At 36.7% G+C, this 17,709-nt stretch overlaps 2 protein-coding genes across 9 annotated transcripts in view; both read right to left on the bottom strand.

Moving 5' to 3' along the window:
• Window positions 1-86: 86 nt before the first annotated feature.
• LOC143254104 (acetylcholinesterase-like) lies at window positions 87-5,684 on the bottom strand. 2 transcript variants are annotated; one of them, XM_076508886.1, is made up of 5 exons: window positions 5,515-5,684; window positions 4,912-5,061; window positions 2,601-2,698; window positions 782-2,312; window positions 87-358 (listed from the first exon to the last, which is right to left on the bottom strand). In XM_076508886.1, exons 4-5 carry the CDS (start codon window positions 2,290-2,292, stop codon window positions 175-177), a joined length of 1,695 nt encoding a protein of 564 aa, XP_076365001.1. In that variant the 5' UTR covers window positions 2,293-2,312; window positions 2,601-2,698; window positions 4,912-5,061; window positions 5,515-5,684; the 3' UTR covers window positions 87-174. The 2 variants fall into 2 exon arrangements, with proteins under 2 accessions (XP_076365001.1, XP_076365002.1); XM_076508887.1 differs by lacking the exons at window positions 2,601-2,698; window positions 5,515-5,684.
• A 9,099-nt stretch (window positions 5,685-14,783) lies between these two features.
• Window positions 14,784-17,709, bottom strand: part of LOC143254101 (uncharacterized) — a 105,135-nt gene continuing 102,209 nt past the window's right edge. For all 7 annotated transcript variants that reach the window (XM_076508877.1, XM_076508875.1, XM_076508881.1 and 4 more), the window contains one exon: window positions 14,784-15,415. In XM_076508877.1, coding sequence (XP_076364992.1) covers window positions 15,295-15,415 — 121 coding nt within the window. In that variant the 3' untranslated portion in view covers window positions 14,784-15,294. The remainder of the gene's footprint in view (window positions 15,416-17,709) is intronic.

The following is a 17,709-nucleotide window of genomic DNA, read 5'->3' as shown; positions in this document are numbered from 1 at the left end:
TATCAGTAATGCATTTAACAAGTAATCTAGAAGTAAATTGTGTTTTTTTTCTTAAAAAAGGCATTTTAAAGAGAAAATACAGTTAATCCGATATTGTCAGATTTTATTCATGGTTTCATAAAATTCAATATAATTTTTTGTGAACAGTTCGTTTAATCACAAAAGAAACAAACATTACGCACACGACGTTTCAAATAGAGAACTGTAAAATAATTTCCAAAAAGCACATTGTTGGACCCTGGGGCCTCTTTCAATTGCACTGGCTTGAGCATTCAATGTAATATAATGACGTCCTCTGGTAGTGTATCTTGGCCATTGTATTGTCTTGTTCAAATCTTCAGTTACGATAGAGGGGTCGCTGAGGGTAACAAAAGTAAGAAATAATTGCATAAAGTATATTACAAAGACAGTATTCTATGAAATCTATATCGATCAAATCATACTTCTATTATTACTCTTGTATTTGTAAACAAGAGTATTAAGTTAAGTTGCGGTTGAATTAATAAACGCTTGCATCTCACATAGTAGGTTGTTTGTTTTCTTTACCCTGAGTTGAGATATCCTCTTTATGTTTAGTTTTATTTTAGTTATACCAAAAGCTGCACACAAATCGGACTTCACATTCTATTGTTACAAGTCCTGAAACCGTTTAACCACTAGAAAACTTCATTAACCGAATTAGTTGAAAATCATTAATAATTAACTACTTCAAATAGTGGAAGATCCAGTGAGTTCAGATTCTACTTAAATATAAACGAAATAAACAAAAATCGGTTCTCACCCTGTTCTAGCAAAATTTGTCCAATGTTTCATTATTCTTCTGGAAAGTTCTTGCTCTTCGGTGCTGTAGTCAAGGGAAGGATTGAAAGGTGTTCCAAACACAAAGGGTACTTCGTCGCCGTGTGTAGCGCCCATCGACTGAGACCAAGCAGTGACAGAAGGTGTGTGAGAGAAGATGTACATAAAGACATCATTTTCTCGTTCTGCGTAATTATGGGCGAATTCATTTGCATCGCACGTGATAAAGTTGTCCCCCACCAAATCAATGAACATGTCTCTGTTGCTATGGATGTTATCCTCTTCTAACCAGTCCGTGTATTGGTGAATAATAGCCTTTCTTTGGAAAGTATTTGCGTTAGGCACTACCTTTTCCAATAATCTGTGAAATTCCTCACGAGTGACACCGACTTCTTCTGTCTTGAATATTTCTGGGAATCCATAGACTAAAAAGTAAGATCCTTCATTTTCATTGTTTCCAATTAAGATATTTGGTCTCTCAGTAATGTTTTCATTCATGATTATTTCCGCGGTGTCTGGGAGAAATATTCCATCAACAATAGGAGTAAAAGGAAAATCAAAGATGTCGATTTCGATCCACTCATTTTTTACTAGATCAAATGGATCTTTGTTTCTAAGACATTCCATTGTAGAATCCAAATCTCTAGGATCGTGAGAACAGTTTAATGCTTCTGCTAATATCAGTCCTTGATTGATGGCAGTTTCGTGATCGTGAATACTCCAAGAATTAAATACGGAGCCACTTTCCATTATTGCATTGTTAAATAGTCCTTTACTTAAAGGCGATAAAAGATGTAAGCTCACGCTACTGGCTCCAGCACTTGCACCAAAAATTGTCACTTTCTCAGAGTCACCGCCAAAGTGTGCAATGTTTTTATTTATCCATTCCAAAGCCATGACTTGGTCAAGAAGTCCAACGTTACCAGGCACATCTGATCGGTTGAAATAAAGGAAACCCAAGCTTGCTAGACGATAATTCATGGTAACAACGATGACATTCTCCTCAGAAGATAATATTCCGCCATCATAAACAAACAAAGTAGATGAACCACAGTAGAAACCTCCCCCGTGAATCCAGACCATGACAGTTGCATTTTGTGGCTGGGGGTGTGGAACCCAGATGTTGAGGTATAAACAGTCCTCACTCAGGGGAGTCTTAGTATTCCACATAATAGCCCCAGAGAAGTTTCCACAAGAGGAGTCAATAATCTGGACACAAGAGTTTGGTTTAGTCGTAGCATTTAGAACTCCCTTCCAAGATTCTTTAAGTTGAGGGTTTTGAAACCTTAAGTGACCAGTAGGTGGCTCTGCATAAGGAATTCCCCAGAACACATCTACAGTCTTTCCAGTTGCAGTGTATGCGGTTAATCCACGAACCAGGCCAGTCGTTGTGTACACAACAGGAGATTCGGGTCTATCTGGTCTGAGAGTTGCAGCTGTTAACAACTCCAGATGGAATATAAAGTATAGAATAGTTGACGTGATGCCAATCATCTCGTACCCTTACTAGGCAGCTGATAATAAATTATTTGATCAGTACATCATAACTTTATAAATTGGTTTATACTCATGTGAAACCATTATAATCCAATTTATGGAATGTTGAGTCCTTTATTAATTCACAATACAGTAACTAAATTAGTTTAGATACGCGAATAGTGCTATGACATTGCATCTAATTCATTATTCAGTATTATACAGTGAACTATATGTTTGATTATATAAGTGTGTTAAAGATATTTATTATTTTCACTGTGGATTAAAACTAACTCATTACCCAATCGATATAATCTACACTTTACCTTTATAAAAGGCCTAACTGTGTTTACTTAGTCTGATGACTCCAGCTGTACTGATAAGCCTTGATCAGTATCGAAACCTTAGGCCAAAACAGAGGACACTGTCAATCAAAGAATGCGTTAGGTCTTTAAATTACAAATCTTCATTTCAATACTTAAACACACACACGCATATAGTTGTTTTGTTTTGTTTCTTTGTTTTGGAATTTCGCACAAAGCTACTCGAGGGCTATCTGTGCTAGCCGTCCCTAATTTAGCAGTGTAAGACTAGAGGGAAGGCAGCTAATCATCACCACCCACCGCCAACTCTTGGGCTACTCTTTTACCAACGAATAGTGGGATTGACCGTCACATTATACACCCCCACGGCTGGGAGGGCGAGCATGTTTAGCTGGACGCGGGCGCGAACCCGCGACCCTCGGATTACGAGTCGCACGCCTTACGCGCTTGGCCATGCCAGGCCCCGCATATAGTTAGTTATAACCATTAGATTCCATCAAGGAACATAGGGCCGCAATCGCTTGCGGATTCTTCAACAGGTATTTAAGTGAGTAGGTTGTTAGCCCACTGCACCGAGCCGTCCCTATTTTAGTAGTGTAAGACTAAAGGGAAGGCAGCTAGTCATCACCACCTACCGCCAACTCTTGGGCTACTCTTTTACCAACGAATAGTGGGATTGACCGTCACATTATACACCCCCACGGCTGGGAGGGCGAGCATGTTTAGCTGGACGCGGGCGCGAACCCGCGACCCTCGGATTACGAGTCGCACGCCTTACGCGCTTGGCCATGCCAGGCCCTGCATATAGTTAGTTATCACCATTAGATTCCATCAAGGAACATAGGGCCGCAATCGCTTGCGGATTCTTCAACAGGTATTTAAGTGAGTAGGTTGTTAGCCCACTGCACCGAGCCGTCCCTATTTTAGTAGTGTAAGACTAGAGGGAAGGCAGCTAGTCATCACCACCTACCGCCAACTCTTGGGCTACTCTTTTACCAACGAATAGTGGGATTGACCGTCACATTATACACCCCCACGGCTGGGAGGGCGAGCATGTTTAGCGCGACGCGGGCGCGAACTCGCGACCCTCGGATTACGATTCGCACGCCTTACGCGCTTGGCCATGCCAGGCCCCGCATATAGTTAGTTATCACCATTAGATTCCATCAAGGAACATAGGGCCGCAATCGCTTGCGGATTCTTCAACAGGTATTTAAGTGAGTAGGTTGTTAGCCCACTGCACCGAGCCGTCCCTATTTTAGTAGTGTAAGACTAGAGGGAAGGCAGCTAGTCATCACCACCCACCGCCAACTCTTGGGCTACTCTTTTACCAACGAATAGTGGGATTGACCGTAACAGTATAACACCCCCACGGCTGGGAGGGCGAGCATGTTTGGCGCGACATTCTACAATCCAGTCAAAAGTGGTAATAAACGAAAAAAAAAGAAAGTAAAAACTAATGTTATCATTGAGTTGGTTAACTAATAACAGGGCAAATAAAGTTGATATGAACAGTTAACTTTGATTGGTCAATATATAACAAGAGTTAATAGAGCAGTTTATTACAGCTACGTTGATTGGTCAATAAATAAAAAAGGAGTGAATATAGTGGACTCAAACAATTACATTGATTGGCCAATAAATAACAAGAGTTAATAGAGCAGGTTTTTCACAGCTACAGTGATTACTTAATGAATGAAATTGATTGTTTATAATTAAGCACAGAGATACACAGTAGGCTATCTGTGCTCTGCTCACAGCGAGTATCGAAACCTGATCACTAGCAGTGCGAGTCTGCACACATGCCGCTGTGCTAATAAATAACAAGGACTAATAAACTATGTGTGTACAGTAACTTTGATTGGTTCTTACTGTTAATGTTAGACATTATTTTAAAAGTTTCAAAAAATGTGAAACTTTAATCCTAAGCTCATAGGTTGTTGTATCTTAAAGATTTAAAACTTATTATTAGTTTTACTTCAAGTACATCTGTAATTGCTAATTGTTTGCAATAATATTTTGCAGCCTGAAATTGTCGATTTAAATTTAATGCATATTATGAATTACTTATTTTTCCAGTTAATGTGCGGCTATAAACATAATTCGAGGTATTACTGTTTATTATAACATCACGATCTAACTTAGAATGCTGAAAGAATGGCATTAAGGTATCATGATTTGTTAAAAGGTGAAGTACACGGTGTAATTGTGAGAATACTGAAAAAGTACATCGTGGTCTGATTGTTAAAATGCTTATAATAGAAAGCAACATAAGTAAATTAAAATTTAGATAAGGAAACAAGTAATACCATACCTTTTCTTCAAGCTGTAGAACTGAAAGTTAAACTGGTACCCACGACTGAGAGAAATAGACACGTGATGATGTGTCCAAATAGTCCTTCAATGTGACCAATCCTATTTAAGGTTACTAAACGTCACCAAGTTCAAAAGCAGGAATGGCTGTCTGTATAGATAAAAAACACGTTTTTCACGTTGCAACTGAAATCATATTTATTTACTGTATTATTATAGTTATTGAAATAAATCTCCATATCTTTATTATAAGTCGAAACCATTAAAATGGAATTTTTCATTTAACAACTTGACATAGAATAAAAAAAGTTAGATTTATTATAAACAAGCGAAAATATTTTCAGTAATGGTTTGTTTTGAATTTCGCGCAAAGCTACACAAGGGCTATCTGCGCTAACCGTCCCTAATTTAGCAGCGGAAGCCTAGAGGGAAGGCAGCTAGTCATCACCACCCACCGCCAACTCTTGGGCTACTCTTTTACCAACGAATAGTGGGACTGACCGTCACTTTATTACGCCCCCACGGCTGAAAGGACGGGCATGTTGGGTGCGACGGGGATTCCAACCCGCGACCCTCAAATTACGAGTCGAACGCCTTAACCCACCTGGCCACACCGGACCTTTTCAGTTGTGAAATGATAACACATTTGGTTAAGGTAATAGGAATTCCATTACACATGGAGTTTGAAGTTATTTATTTTACCATAAATGTTTAAGTTAAAACTGTTATCAATGAATGAGATATCTACGTCCAAAAATGAATTCTTGTCTTATCAGTGATTTCAAGTTTTACAGAAGAGATAGACGAGACCTTTTTTTCAACGTCTGAGTTTATGGAAGAAATTAGATCGTCTATATATCGGAAAGCATAGCGATATTTACCGTATTTGGAAACTACGAGATGATTATATGCGTAATCCGAAACATCGGAATTTCCTTTTGTTTTTTAAAGCATCCCCCCCTCTTCCCGAAGTTCAGCGGTAAAATATTCCTGCGTTCCCCCTTAGTTAAAAGTGGATGATAAATTTTACATCATGAACGTTCAAGTAAAGACCTGATAAAGATATTTTACTAAAAAGAGTTATAAATTCAATGGAAAGAACCAAATAGTTGTTTGTAATATGTAGATTACTGAGACAGCTGTTACCTAGTTATTGTTGTAAGCAATTCGGTAACCTTTATTAGAAGAATTATCTGTATTGATTTTGATATTATACGTTGATACGTTTAACACTTGGTTGAGAAATGAACCACGTGGTTCTATAACCATTTTTACTCGGTTGGTGGTAACCTTAGATTTAATAGGAGTTTTATGCAGCTTTGAGATAGCATCAAGTATATAGCATATAGAGTTTTTTTAGTATTGTTACATAAATTATTCATAGTAGTTTTATTATTGGTTTTGCTTGTGTTAAATATTTTTACAGACGGATGTATCAATGGTTACCTGCTGGGATTATTCCAATGGTTTTAAAGATTTAATCGTTCAACAACCACCAAACAAGAGCAAATTTATGTCTAGTTCTTGTCTAGCGAGAAGTTTCTTTCTAATTTTTGAACTGCAGTAGATATCTACAAACATGTTTATTTCTCTACCTCAGATCATGCTTTACAAGATGTTTGTTTCTGTCTTTCGAATTTCAAATCACGCCTAGCAACAAGTTTGTAATCGAACTTCAAATCAAGTCATAATTTTATATCCAAAATTATGTTTGCATATACATAATTTTTATACCCAGGAGGGTCAGGTACACCGAAATCTCTTCCTCCTTCCATTATATTGTTGGAACTGACTGATTAATATGGAGTAATATTAACTTTAGACTGGTCCTTTTCAGGACAATGTCCATTTATATTTTTCTTTTTTTTTTCTTTTAAGTCTATTACGTAGGTGACTGTTTTTTTAGCACTACTTTATTAATTAATATTATTTAAATTTGATTTTATCAGATATACAAATTTAACGGGGAAAGGTGTTGGAAGCAGTAGCACCCTGGATATTAATGTGTAATACTGTGAATTTATCCATGTTTAACACAGTTCGTGATGTATGTTAACATTTGTGGTAGGTGTTTTTCGATGTTTTTCACAATTATTTTAATGATTATATCTGTTAGACTGTTTTCATTATTTGGATTAATGTATTCTCTCAATATTTCAGAGAAGGTAGAAGTAATGGCATTGGTTAGTGTGTTTTCTATATTCATAGGTGTGGTTTTGTGTGTATCTTCAGTTGTTTTAGGTATGTCTTCATTACTTGCTGATGATTATTCATCCATGAATGATGTTTTCTCGACTACTGCAGCATATGAGTTTGTTTATGTGTTTGTGGTGTTTGAGTACTAGTTAATTTTGATTGTTCTTGGATTTTGTTTGTTTGTGGCTTGTTCATGTTTGGATTTTTAAGTTGGTATAAGTGTGTCTTAATAGATTTGTATTTTTGGCATCCTTTGTAATTTGCCGTGTGTTCTTCCCCACAATTACAGCATTTAGGTTTGGGGTTTAGTTTGGTACATTGTGATATGTGGTGATTCTCTCCACAGCCCACACAGCGCGCAGTTGCTTGGCATGCTGCTGCTACATGTCCAAACCTATGGCATTGGTAACACTGTGTTACAACCACTGAAGGTGTTTTGGTTTGTTCTACTGTGTATTTATGATACCACAATGTGATACCATTATTTATTAGCTGGGTTATGTCTTGGGTATTTTTCGTAACTACTTTAATTAGATTAGTTGGTTTTTTTAGTTATATTAGAAATTATCCGTTCAACTGAAACGTGTTTTATATTTAGTTCAATTAATTCATCCTTAATGTCTTCTGTGTCAAAAGAGAGGTGCAATCTCCTGACTACCCAAAGGTTTGGGTGTTGGCCTAGCACCAGGTAAGTGGATAATTATGTTTCCTGTTTTAAAAGCGTCTGAAGGCCATTCTTTCAGTAAACTATTAAAATCAGTGGGTTCCTGTCCTTGAACGAGGACCCCGCCGCGAGATAGACGCTTAATGTTAGTAATGTTAATTTTAGGTTTACACCTGAATATTTCTCTTGCTTGTTGTGGTTGATTGTAGTTCCTGGTATGCTTTGTATGATTATGGCGTTTTTTGGTAATTTAGATACATTTTTTGTGTGTGTTTCTGTGTTTGTTAGTGTTTGTTTTTCGTGTTTTTTCTGACTTCTAGTCTTCACTAGTGTGAAGCCTTCGTCGTCAGAATTTTCGTTTGGTTCCGAATTTGTGTTAGTTTCAATATCCAGAGTGGGTTTTTTAACATTTACGTTACTAGTTGTTAGTTTTTCACTGTCTAACAATGTAGCCTCAGCTTCATTGTCGACAGCAGTAGATTTTATATTTTCTTGAACTATTTTTTTTCTTTATTTTTAATTTGAGTAACATCCGCTAGGGAGGCTATTGTTTTTAGTTTTTCTTTACCCAGTTCTATTAAAGTTTTTAAATTTATATTTTCATTCACGGTTACGCCACCTACATTAGACTTTCTTTATGACCTAGGCCTTCATCTTTCGACGTCATTGCATCGTTCGGCTTGCTGGTCTTCTTCGGCCGGTCTGGCTCGTAACTTCAAATTGTGAGTAACCCAGATAGAATTATATGAAGTTAGAGGTTCTCGACAAACTTGCTCTTCACTCAGTTTTCCATTATAAATTTGCTAAGTTCAAAAATATTGGGTTGAGGAATAATTCGTGAGCGTTTTTTTCAAGTTAAAAAAATATATTCATAAATGAAACGCTTTCGCAAAATATTTCTTGTCATTTGATAGATAATTTTTTGCTCTAATAGATGGTGTGTTTGATTTTCATATGTCTTTAATTTTTGCTTTCATTTTCAGCTCATTAAATGGAATGTCAAGTGGACAAAATCGAGCATTTTCGACACCATCTGCTTTTCGAATTTAATTTCTTGCAATTTCGTTTACAACAATGCATACTATATACCTGGGTATTACATGAAATAAAGTATCATAATAAATGTTTTGGGTGTAATGTGTTCATACATTGAAGTATTGTATAGTCTTGCATGTAATGCTTGAATGAAATTATTTAAAAACGCTCACGAATTATTCCTCAACCTAATACATTTGCTTTCTTTCACTCTCGCCAACAAACTCCTAGCAACAGGTTTGTTTGTTTGTTTGGTTTGGTTTTTGAATTTCGCGCACAGCTAGACGAGGGCTATCTGCGCTAGCCATCCCTAATTTAGCAGTGTAAGACTGGAGGGTAGGTAATTAGTCATCACCACCCACCGCCAACTCTTGGGCTACTCTTTTACCAACGAATAGTGGGATTGACTATAATATTATAACGCTCCCACGGCTGAAAGGGCGAGCATGTTTGGTGTGGCAGGGATTCGAACTCGCGACCCTCGGATTACAAATCGAATGTCTTAATCACCTGGCCATGCCGGGCCTCAGGTTTATTTGTAATCGAGCTTCAGATCATGACTAAAACACGTTTGTTATTGTGATCGAACTTCATATCATGACTAGAAATAAATTGGATTTCTTACATTCACCCGATCAGACGCTGGACTTTTTGGCTAACTTCTGACTGTGGAATGGTTGCATAAGAATATTGTATGTACAGTGGTACCTCGGTTCTCGAACTCAATCCGTTCCAGAAGGCTGTTCGTAAGCCGATTTTTTCGAAAACCGAATCAATTTTTCCCATAAGAAATACTGTAAATTAAATTAATCCGTTACAGCCCTCCAAAAATTACACATTATGAAGCATTTTAAGTAAAAATATTGTTTATTTATATCTATATAATAATACTTACATGTCAACCACAAAAACTATAAACACAATAAAAAACAATAAATGAAAATTTAACTCCACTTTAACTGTGCTGAAGAGAGCTGATGGCGTAAGTGAAAGGTGGTGAGGAACGTGGAGAGTAAGAGGGTTATTATTGTTTGGAAGGGGAGTCACCTTCCATAAAAACGTCAGGTAACTCTCCTTCTAGGGTTCTTTCTCTTTTCTGTCTCTTTGCACCGCTACCACCTGCTTGAGACTCACTGGACCTATTTCTCACTAAAAACTTGTCTAATGAGGTTTGTTTCTGCCTGCATTTTAAAATGTTTCTGAAGTAAGACATGACATTGTCATTGAAAAGGTTTATGCAGCGGTTTGCTACAGCTTTGTCAGGGTGAAAGTTTTCCACAAAACTTTGTAACTCTCCCCATTTTCCACACATTTCCTAGATTAGTGAACTAGTAACATCCTCCCTTCCCTCCTCCTCATCTGAAGACACTTCCTCAGTTGCCTTCTGTTGCTACTCCTTCTGAAGGTCTTGGAGTTCTTCCATGGTGAGCTCAGTGTTGTGGTCTTCCACCAACTCCTCCACATCATTACCATTCACATTCAAACCAATACACTTGCCTAGTGAGACAATATCCTCGATAACAGGCTCAGCCTCAAAGCCTTCAAAGTCTCTATCTGCTACTGAGTTTGGTTGGTGAGCAGGTGCATTGTCCATCACAAGAAGGGCCTTGAATGGCAACTGTTTTTCCGTGAGGTAATTCTTTACACTTGGGGCAAACACTTCATCGACCCACTCCATAAACAAATTGCTTGGTTACCCATGCTTTACTATTAGCCATCCACGTGACATTTAGTTTACTTTTCAGGACATTATTTTTCTTAAAAACCCTCGGGTTCTCAGAATGGTACACAAGCAAAGGCTTAAGTTTTTAAGTCCCCACTTGCATTACTACATAACAGTAGAGTTAGCCTGTCCTTCATTGGCTTGCGTCCTAGCAGTGGCTTCTCCTCCTTGGTGATGTAGGTCCTCTTTGGCACCTTCTTCCAAGAGAGGACTGTCTCATCACAGTTGAACACTTGTTGGGTAATAAAACCCTCAGCTTCTACATAGTCCTTAAATCCCGTAACAAATTTATCATCAGCGTCTTTGTTAGAACTGGCACCCTCCCCATGTCTCACCACACTATGTATGCCACTTCTCTTTCTAAATTTTTCAAACCACCCCCCTACTAACCTTATAGGCGTCACTTGTGTTTTTCTGGAGGTCAGCATGTAACTGCTTTGCTTTCTCACAAATGATGGTCTCAGAAATGCTATTACCAGCTAACTGTTTTTTGTTTACCTAAATCAACAACAGTTTTTCTACCTCTTCCATTATTTGTGATCTTTGTTTCGCAAGCACTGTCACTCCTTTTGCAACATCAGCTCCTTTGATGACCTCTTTATTTTTCAGTTTGGTGCAGACTGTATACTTCACCATATCAAACTGTGTAGCAAGGTTAAACACGTGAACACCACTCTCATACTTCGCTATGAGATCTTTTTTCATCTCTATTGTGGCTCTAACAACTTATCTTTTTGGTTTGCTGCTTTCATTATCCTTCTTTGACCCCACGGTGGCTTATTTAATCAGAATATTTAGAAAAACAACAAAAAGACAAAAAGAAAAACGAGAACGTTCACATTAGGTTTTAGAGGGGGTGTGGATTGAGCGACAGGTGAGGGTAAAACGTTTTGGGCAAGCTTGGCGTGGGCCGAAAATGGTCGAAGGGTCGTTCGGGTCATCAGTCGAGTTATATCGGGGGTTCGGGCCACGACAGCTTGGTTCTGGAACCGAGTTAATGTTCGACAACCGAGATATTTTTTTCTCAAACAATATGTTCGAAAACCGAATTGTTCGAGAAGGGAGTCGATCGAGAACCGAGGTACCACTGTACTTTGGTAGGAACCTCATAATGTTTTTATAAATAGAAATATAGTTATTAAAATAGTAAGTTAACGTTGTATAACTTGTTATATAAACAAGTTTGCTCTGAAACACACAACAACGGGAAACAATGCCTTCATGTATACGTTCATACGCATAGGGCTTAAGTGTATATTTTCTGGAAAAAAAAAGGTTATAATGTGTATTTCATACTTGTACTAAATTTATTTTTGTTAGGCTTATAGAACTTGAAAGAAAAACTTTACAATAGTAGAAATATTTTTAAAAGATTAATTACGAAACAGTTAAATATATCTTTACAAATTACATTTACATTTTTATACGGTTATTATTCAAATATTACTGTTTTTACAAGAACGTGTTTCAGTTAGTCATCAAATTAAAAGTAATAATTAACCTAAAAAATTACAAGAACTATGTGAGACTTAATACACTTACATGCTGTGAGTTTCTGCCTGACATTTATATTTTAATTCAAACTGTCAGAAAAGCCTCTCTTCAAATTTAATTTTATATTCGTAGTTGAGTTAAAATAAGAAATGACGCTCAACATAGAATATGAGTGTATGTGTGTTTTCTTACAACAAAGCCACATTGGGCTATCTGCTGAGTCTACCGAGGGGAATCGAGCTCCTGATTTTAGCGTTGGGATAAAAGAGATGTTAACACTTTAAACCTATAGATCTCTTTGGCCTACTTTCAGCCATTGTCATACTTTACAGCAGGTCACTTACTTGATCGGAGGTTAGTGCTTCTTGCCCGTAGTAAAAATCTTATACCTCATACCCAAGATACTTAGACAGTCTTAAATTTTATAACTTACACTTGAAATATGCAGTTAACTATAGAAATAGAAAAAAGACTAGGTTCAGACTTGTTATTCAACGTAGTTCAATTTTCCAGCTTGCTATTGTCATGCGTGTTTTGGTAAAAGAAGACCACATGAAAGAGACATGCAGGATAATACTTTATGCCTGGTAGTTGATTCTTGCAAAGTAAAGAGATGAGGACATTTTATAAGACATTGATCAAAATATGGGGCAACTAGATGTCTCTTGATTAGACTCTCAGCCACTATCAGAGTTAGTATTCAAGTGGTATCTCTAAAAACTGGGAATTTTTTGAGACCTATTTAAAGACATCGAAAGCAACAGAAAAACAAAATGGTGGAGTTTGTTTTCAAATTTTGCAGTGTAACACTAGAGGGAAGGCAGCTAGTCATCACCACCCACCGCCAACTCTTGAGCTACTCTTTTACCAACGAATAATGGAATTGACCGTAGCATTATAACGCCCCCACAGCTGAAAGGGCAAGCATGTTTGGTGCTACGGGGATTCAAACCCGCGGCCCTCGGAATACGAATCGAACGCCTTAACCCACCTAGCCATGCTGAGCCAAATGGTGGAGAAAAAACTATTGTGTAGAAGATAAGTATTTGTATTCATGAAAATAAGATTATTATTTTTAAAAAGGTAATTGTGGCGTGCTTGTCTCCCATTGTTTGTTTTCGAGCAAAACTACATTGGGCTATTTGCTTATTCCCCGGAGGAATCGAACCCTGGATTTAAATTTGTTCGTGTATAGTGTGATTGCTTTTTAATGTTTTGACTCTATGCGCCATTTTTTGGTGTTTAACATTATGTCTTTATTTGTTGTTTATCAGTCTCGGATTAAAACAAAACCTGCTTTGAATATTTGTGTTGGCGCCATCTAGTAGCGACAGAATGAATTTTTTAGTTGTTTACAAGTTTTGGGATTTTCTGAGCTTATCAATTTCAGTATAATATAGTTAAGTTTTATCTGAATTTTTGTACAATAAATATTCTGAAGTGAGAACGCTGTAACCTGAACCTTTCACTGTTTGACGGGTAGGACATATATGTTAATTTACATTAAAATAACAAACAAACACGATGTTTGTTGAATCAATATTAACAGTAATCGTTAAAAATTATGTACTTGTCGCATGCATAAGGTCGAGATGTATTTACTGATACTAAGTCTACTTCCTTTCTGGTTTTAGTGCAAAATCATAGTGAGCTGTCTACTGTGTCCACTGCATGGAATCGAACAGGAATTATAGTGTTGCAAGTTCATAAACTTAACGCCAGGGGACTTCGTATTTATGAAGATAGTGATCAGAGTTCAATAACTCACAATTATTTTGTGTGTACAGAGAACTGAAAAGCGTGTATTTCTTTTAATTTTTACAAACGATTTTGTTTCGTTTATTGGACAGATTTTTTTTGTAAGTGGTTAGGTCGTAGACGAGTTTATATGTATTAGTATAATATCACTATTAGCACTCATCATGGAACAATATGTTTTGGACAGCCCCAATCAATTGACGATCTTAAAGATATCTAATTAGAAATTTAAATTTGATAACACTAAAAACAAACCTTCATAACAGGAACATACCCCAATATAGTGACGGATTTGAAAATTGAAAATTAGCTGTATATGTTACAGTTCGGTTTAGTCCATAGGTATCAGCTCTGTGGATGCCTAAGCACCCCAAAAATGTTACTGATGTGAGTATTGCCTAGCATTCTGAGGCTGTGAAGAAAAAGCAAAAAGACATTCATCACTTCCAATCGTTTATAAATGATTCCGTAAATATTTGATCCTAGAACCCGAACCTATGTGCTTATTATGTAATTTGAACTCGACGAAAAATCTGGGAATACAATTGTTATTGTTAAGGCTGGATTGAGATTTGACAGGTCTCGGGTTCGAATCTGAGATGAAGAAATATCACAGTAGGAAGTCATTATCTTGTAATTTTGTCCCTTGATTCATCTGGGTGTTTCGTTAAGCCTGGTTTTGATGTGAACCAAGGAATAATAGTATGTAATAATATTTACCCGGACACTTGCCCAGGTAATAACATTGACTCGCATGACAAGCTTAGATTTTGTTCGCTAAAGATTGGTAGAGAGTCGTATTTTTTAACCTTTTGACTCGCGTAGATGCCTAAAATGACTCGTACGGTTCCTTCACCAAGCTTATTGTGTTTTGTGGTATGTGTTGAGAATGATAGGATCTCAACCAATTGAAGCTAGTTCATTTATTTAACGTTTCTAAACAACATTCTATACAGTACTTCTAAGAACCTACTGACGAACACTTTGATAAACAATACCCAAATAACAGACACAAAATATATTTTATTTCACAAACATTATACAATATTTAAAACGTTTATTAAGTCACATCAGCAGCAGCACTTGTTAGTAAAGCGTTAGACTGAAAAATATTTCTTGCACACGCGCACATCCCTTAGTTTGCTATTTCAGCCAGCCACTGTGACGTTGTTGTGATCGCGACCTCTAGGTTGGGAAGCTTACATTATCTGGAAGATTATCACAGACATAATAAGAGTCAGAAACGGTCACGAACCATTTTAATCCTATACTTATGTCAAGAGAAATATATTTTATAAAATTAAATTTAATTGTATTCGCTACCACAAGGGGTCAGTTTCTCACGAGGCGACTCATAAATACAAATATCATATACAAACTTGTTTCCTATTTTGAAAATATTTCTCTTTAATTAATTCGTACGTTGTTTGTTTTTCAAATACATCCTTTATATCTCGTATTGCCATTACAAATCCTTTAATTATCGAAAATTGATTTTATTATTCTATTATTAATTAACTGGTAGGTTGTTTCTTTTCACTTATGACAAAGCTCTTCTGATCCTCCGTACTTTTATTCTGCCCATTTTCAAAGTATTTTTTGGTTGTTAAAACACTCACTAGGGACTCCTGTGAACTGCAAAAACAGAAAACAAAAATAAGGTATTTATTTATTTAATTTTATTTGCGTTTCTGTTCAGGAAATTAAGTTTATTATATTCAAGAATGTATGGTTTTAATCAGGTAGAAACAATGTTGTGTGTGTGTATATATATATATATATCTGTATTTATAGCATTTCAGAAGTTTCTTTGGTTCCATGTTAAAGTCCCTTATTTTAAAGGTTAGTTCTAATACCTTGCGTATATTTATATTACTTTTTAACATAAATGTTCAAAGAGATGTTTTTGTGTAGAGGAAAAGATAAAAGGACGAGAAGTCGTCACACAGCACTTCCTGTATATTCTAACGCCACCAGGTGGCTCATCTCAAGAATTTGTATTGCTGGAATTCAGGATTCTATCCCTGCAGTGGGTACGTAACAGATAGGCTAATCATAAAGCGTTGCGCTTAAACAAATGTTTATAACACTAAAATTTCAGATTCAGTCTCTTTAGTGGGCGTATGCGAGATAGCCCAGTTATGTAACTTCGCGCTTAAACAACAATAAACAAATCTTATTTAGCACCAGATATTAAAAATTTTGTTTGTTTTTTGTTGTTTCAGTGAAAAAAAATGCGCATATATTTCATCAAAAATGGAGTAACTCAACTCACAAAAAATATAAAAAAGTGGGGTTCTATAATACGTAAAGAAGAAAGTTTTTTCTAAAAGCAACTTCTGCCTTCTAGTGGTTCAGCGGTAAATCCGAGGGCCTCAAAGGTTAAACTCTGGGTTTCGATACCCATGGTGGGTACAGCACAGAGAGCCCATTGCTCTATCCAGATAATACAATAAATATAAAGAATAATGGAATACGTTTTTATTTTGTTCACCCGGGGAATTGAACCCCGAATTTTAGCGTTGTAATTCCGTACACTTGAGCTTTGAAAGTTGAGAGAGTATATCCAGAGCAAGTACAAAAAAGACAATTTTTTATTGTGAAAGTAAAGAACAGTTAGATAACTACTTTTGAGGTTAAGTACTGATAATTCTTTCTTCACCTTTAGTCATGTTGCTCTAAGTTGCATAACAACATGACTTTATCAAATGCAAACTTTCTATGATGTCTTTAGCTTTCTTTGTTCTATCGCCAAAATGAAAATGCCTCAGATTAGAACATCCTACTAGCTAGTTGTTTGAAGATTGCAAACAGAATGGCGGACCTTGACTACAACGATTTTTATTTAGAAATATCACATGTTCAATTAAAAGCAGTGTCTCTTCACCACTTCCTTACCAGCTAGTTGTTTAGCATTTACTGTTGAATGTGCCCGCAGTATATGTCTTGCGCAAAATATCTTTATCACATTTGAAGCTTGGAAAACTATTTGAAAAACATTTGAATAGTCTTGTATTTAAGGTCTCCCGTATCCCGGGAACGTTTAAATGGTCTTGTATTTAAGGTCTCCCATATCTCAGGAACGTTTAAATGGTCTTGTATTTAAGGTCTCCCGTATCCCGGGAACGTTTAAATGGTCTTGTATTTAAGGTCTCCCATATCTCAGGAACGTTTAAATGGTCTTGTATTTAAGGTCTCCCATATCTCAGGAACGTTTAAATGGTCTTGTATTTAAGGTCTACCACACCCTAGAAACGTTTAAATGGTCTTGAATTTAAGGTCTCCCGTATCCCGGGAACGTTTAAATGGTCTTGTATTTAAGGTCTCCCATATCTCAGGAACGTTTAAATGGTCTTGTATTTAAGGTCTCCCGTATCCCGGGAACGTTTAAATGGTCTTGTATTTAAGGTCTCCCGTATCCCGGGAACGTTTAAATGGTCTTGTATTTAAGGTCTCCCATATCTCAGGAACGTTTAAATGGTCTTGTATTTAAGGTCTCCCATATCTCAGGAACGTTTAAATGGTCTTGTATTTAAGGTCTCCCGTATCCCGGGAACGTTTAAATGGTCTTGTATTTAAGGTCTCCCGTATCCCGGGAACGTTTAAATGGTCTTGTATTTAAGGTCTCCCGTATCCCGGGAACGTTTAAATGGTCTTGTATTTAAGGTCTCCCATATCTCAGGAACGTTTAAATGGTCTTGTATTTAAGGTCTCCCATATCTCAGGAACGTTTAAATGGTCTTGTATTTAAGGTCTACCACACCCTAGAAACGTTTAAATGGTCTTGAATTTAAGGTCTCTCATATTCCGGGAACTTTTAAATGGTATTCTATTTAAGGTCTCCCATATCTCAGGAACGTTTAAATGGTCTTGTATTTAAGGTCTCCCATATCCCAGGATTAATTAATGATTTTGTAGCCACAACTCTG

This window comes from Tachypleus tridentatus, chromosome 6, assembly GCF_004210375.1.
Source record: "Tachypleus tridentatus isolate NWPU-2018 chromosome 6, ASM421037v1, whole genome shotgun sequence".
Lineage (NCBI taxonomy): Eukaryota > Metazoa > Arthropoda > Merostomata > Xiphosura > Limulidae > Tachypleus > Tachypleus tridentatus.
The sequence above is the reverse complement of the archived record's forward strand: the minus strand, read 5'-3'. Positions and strand labels throughout refer to the sequence as shown.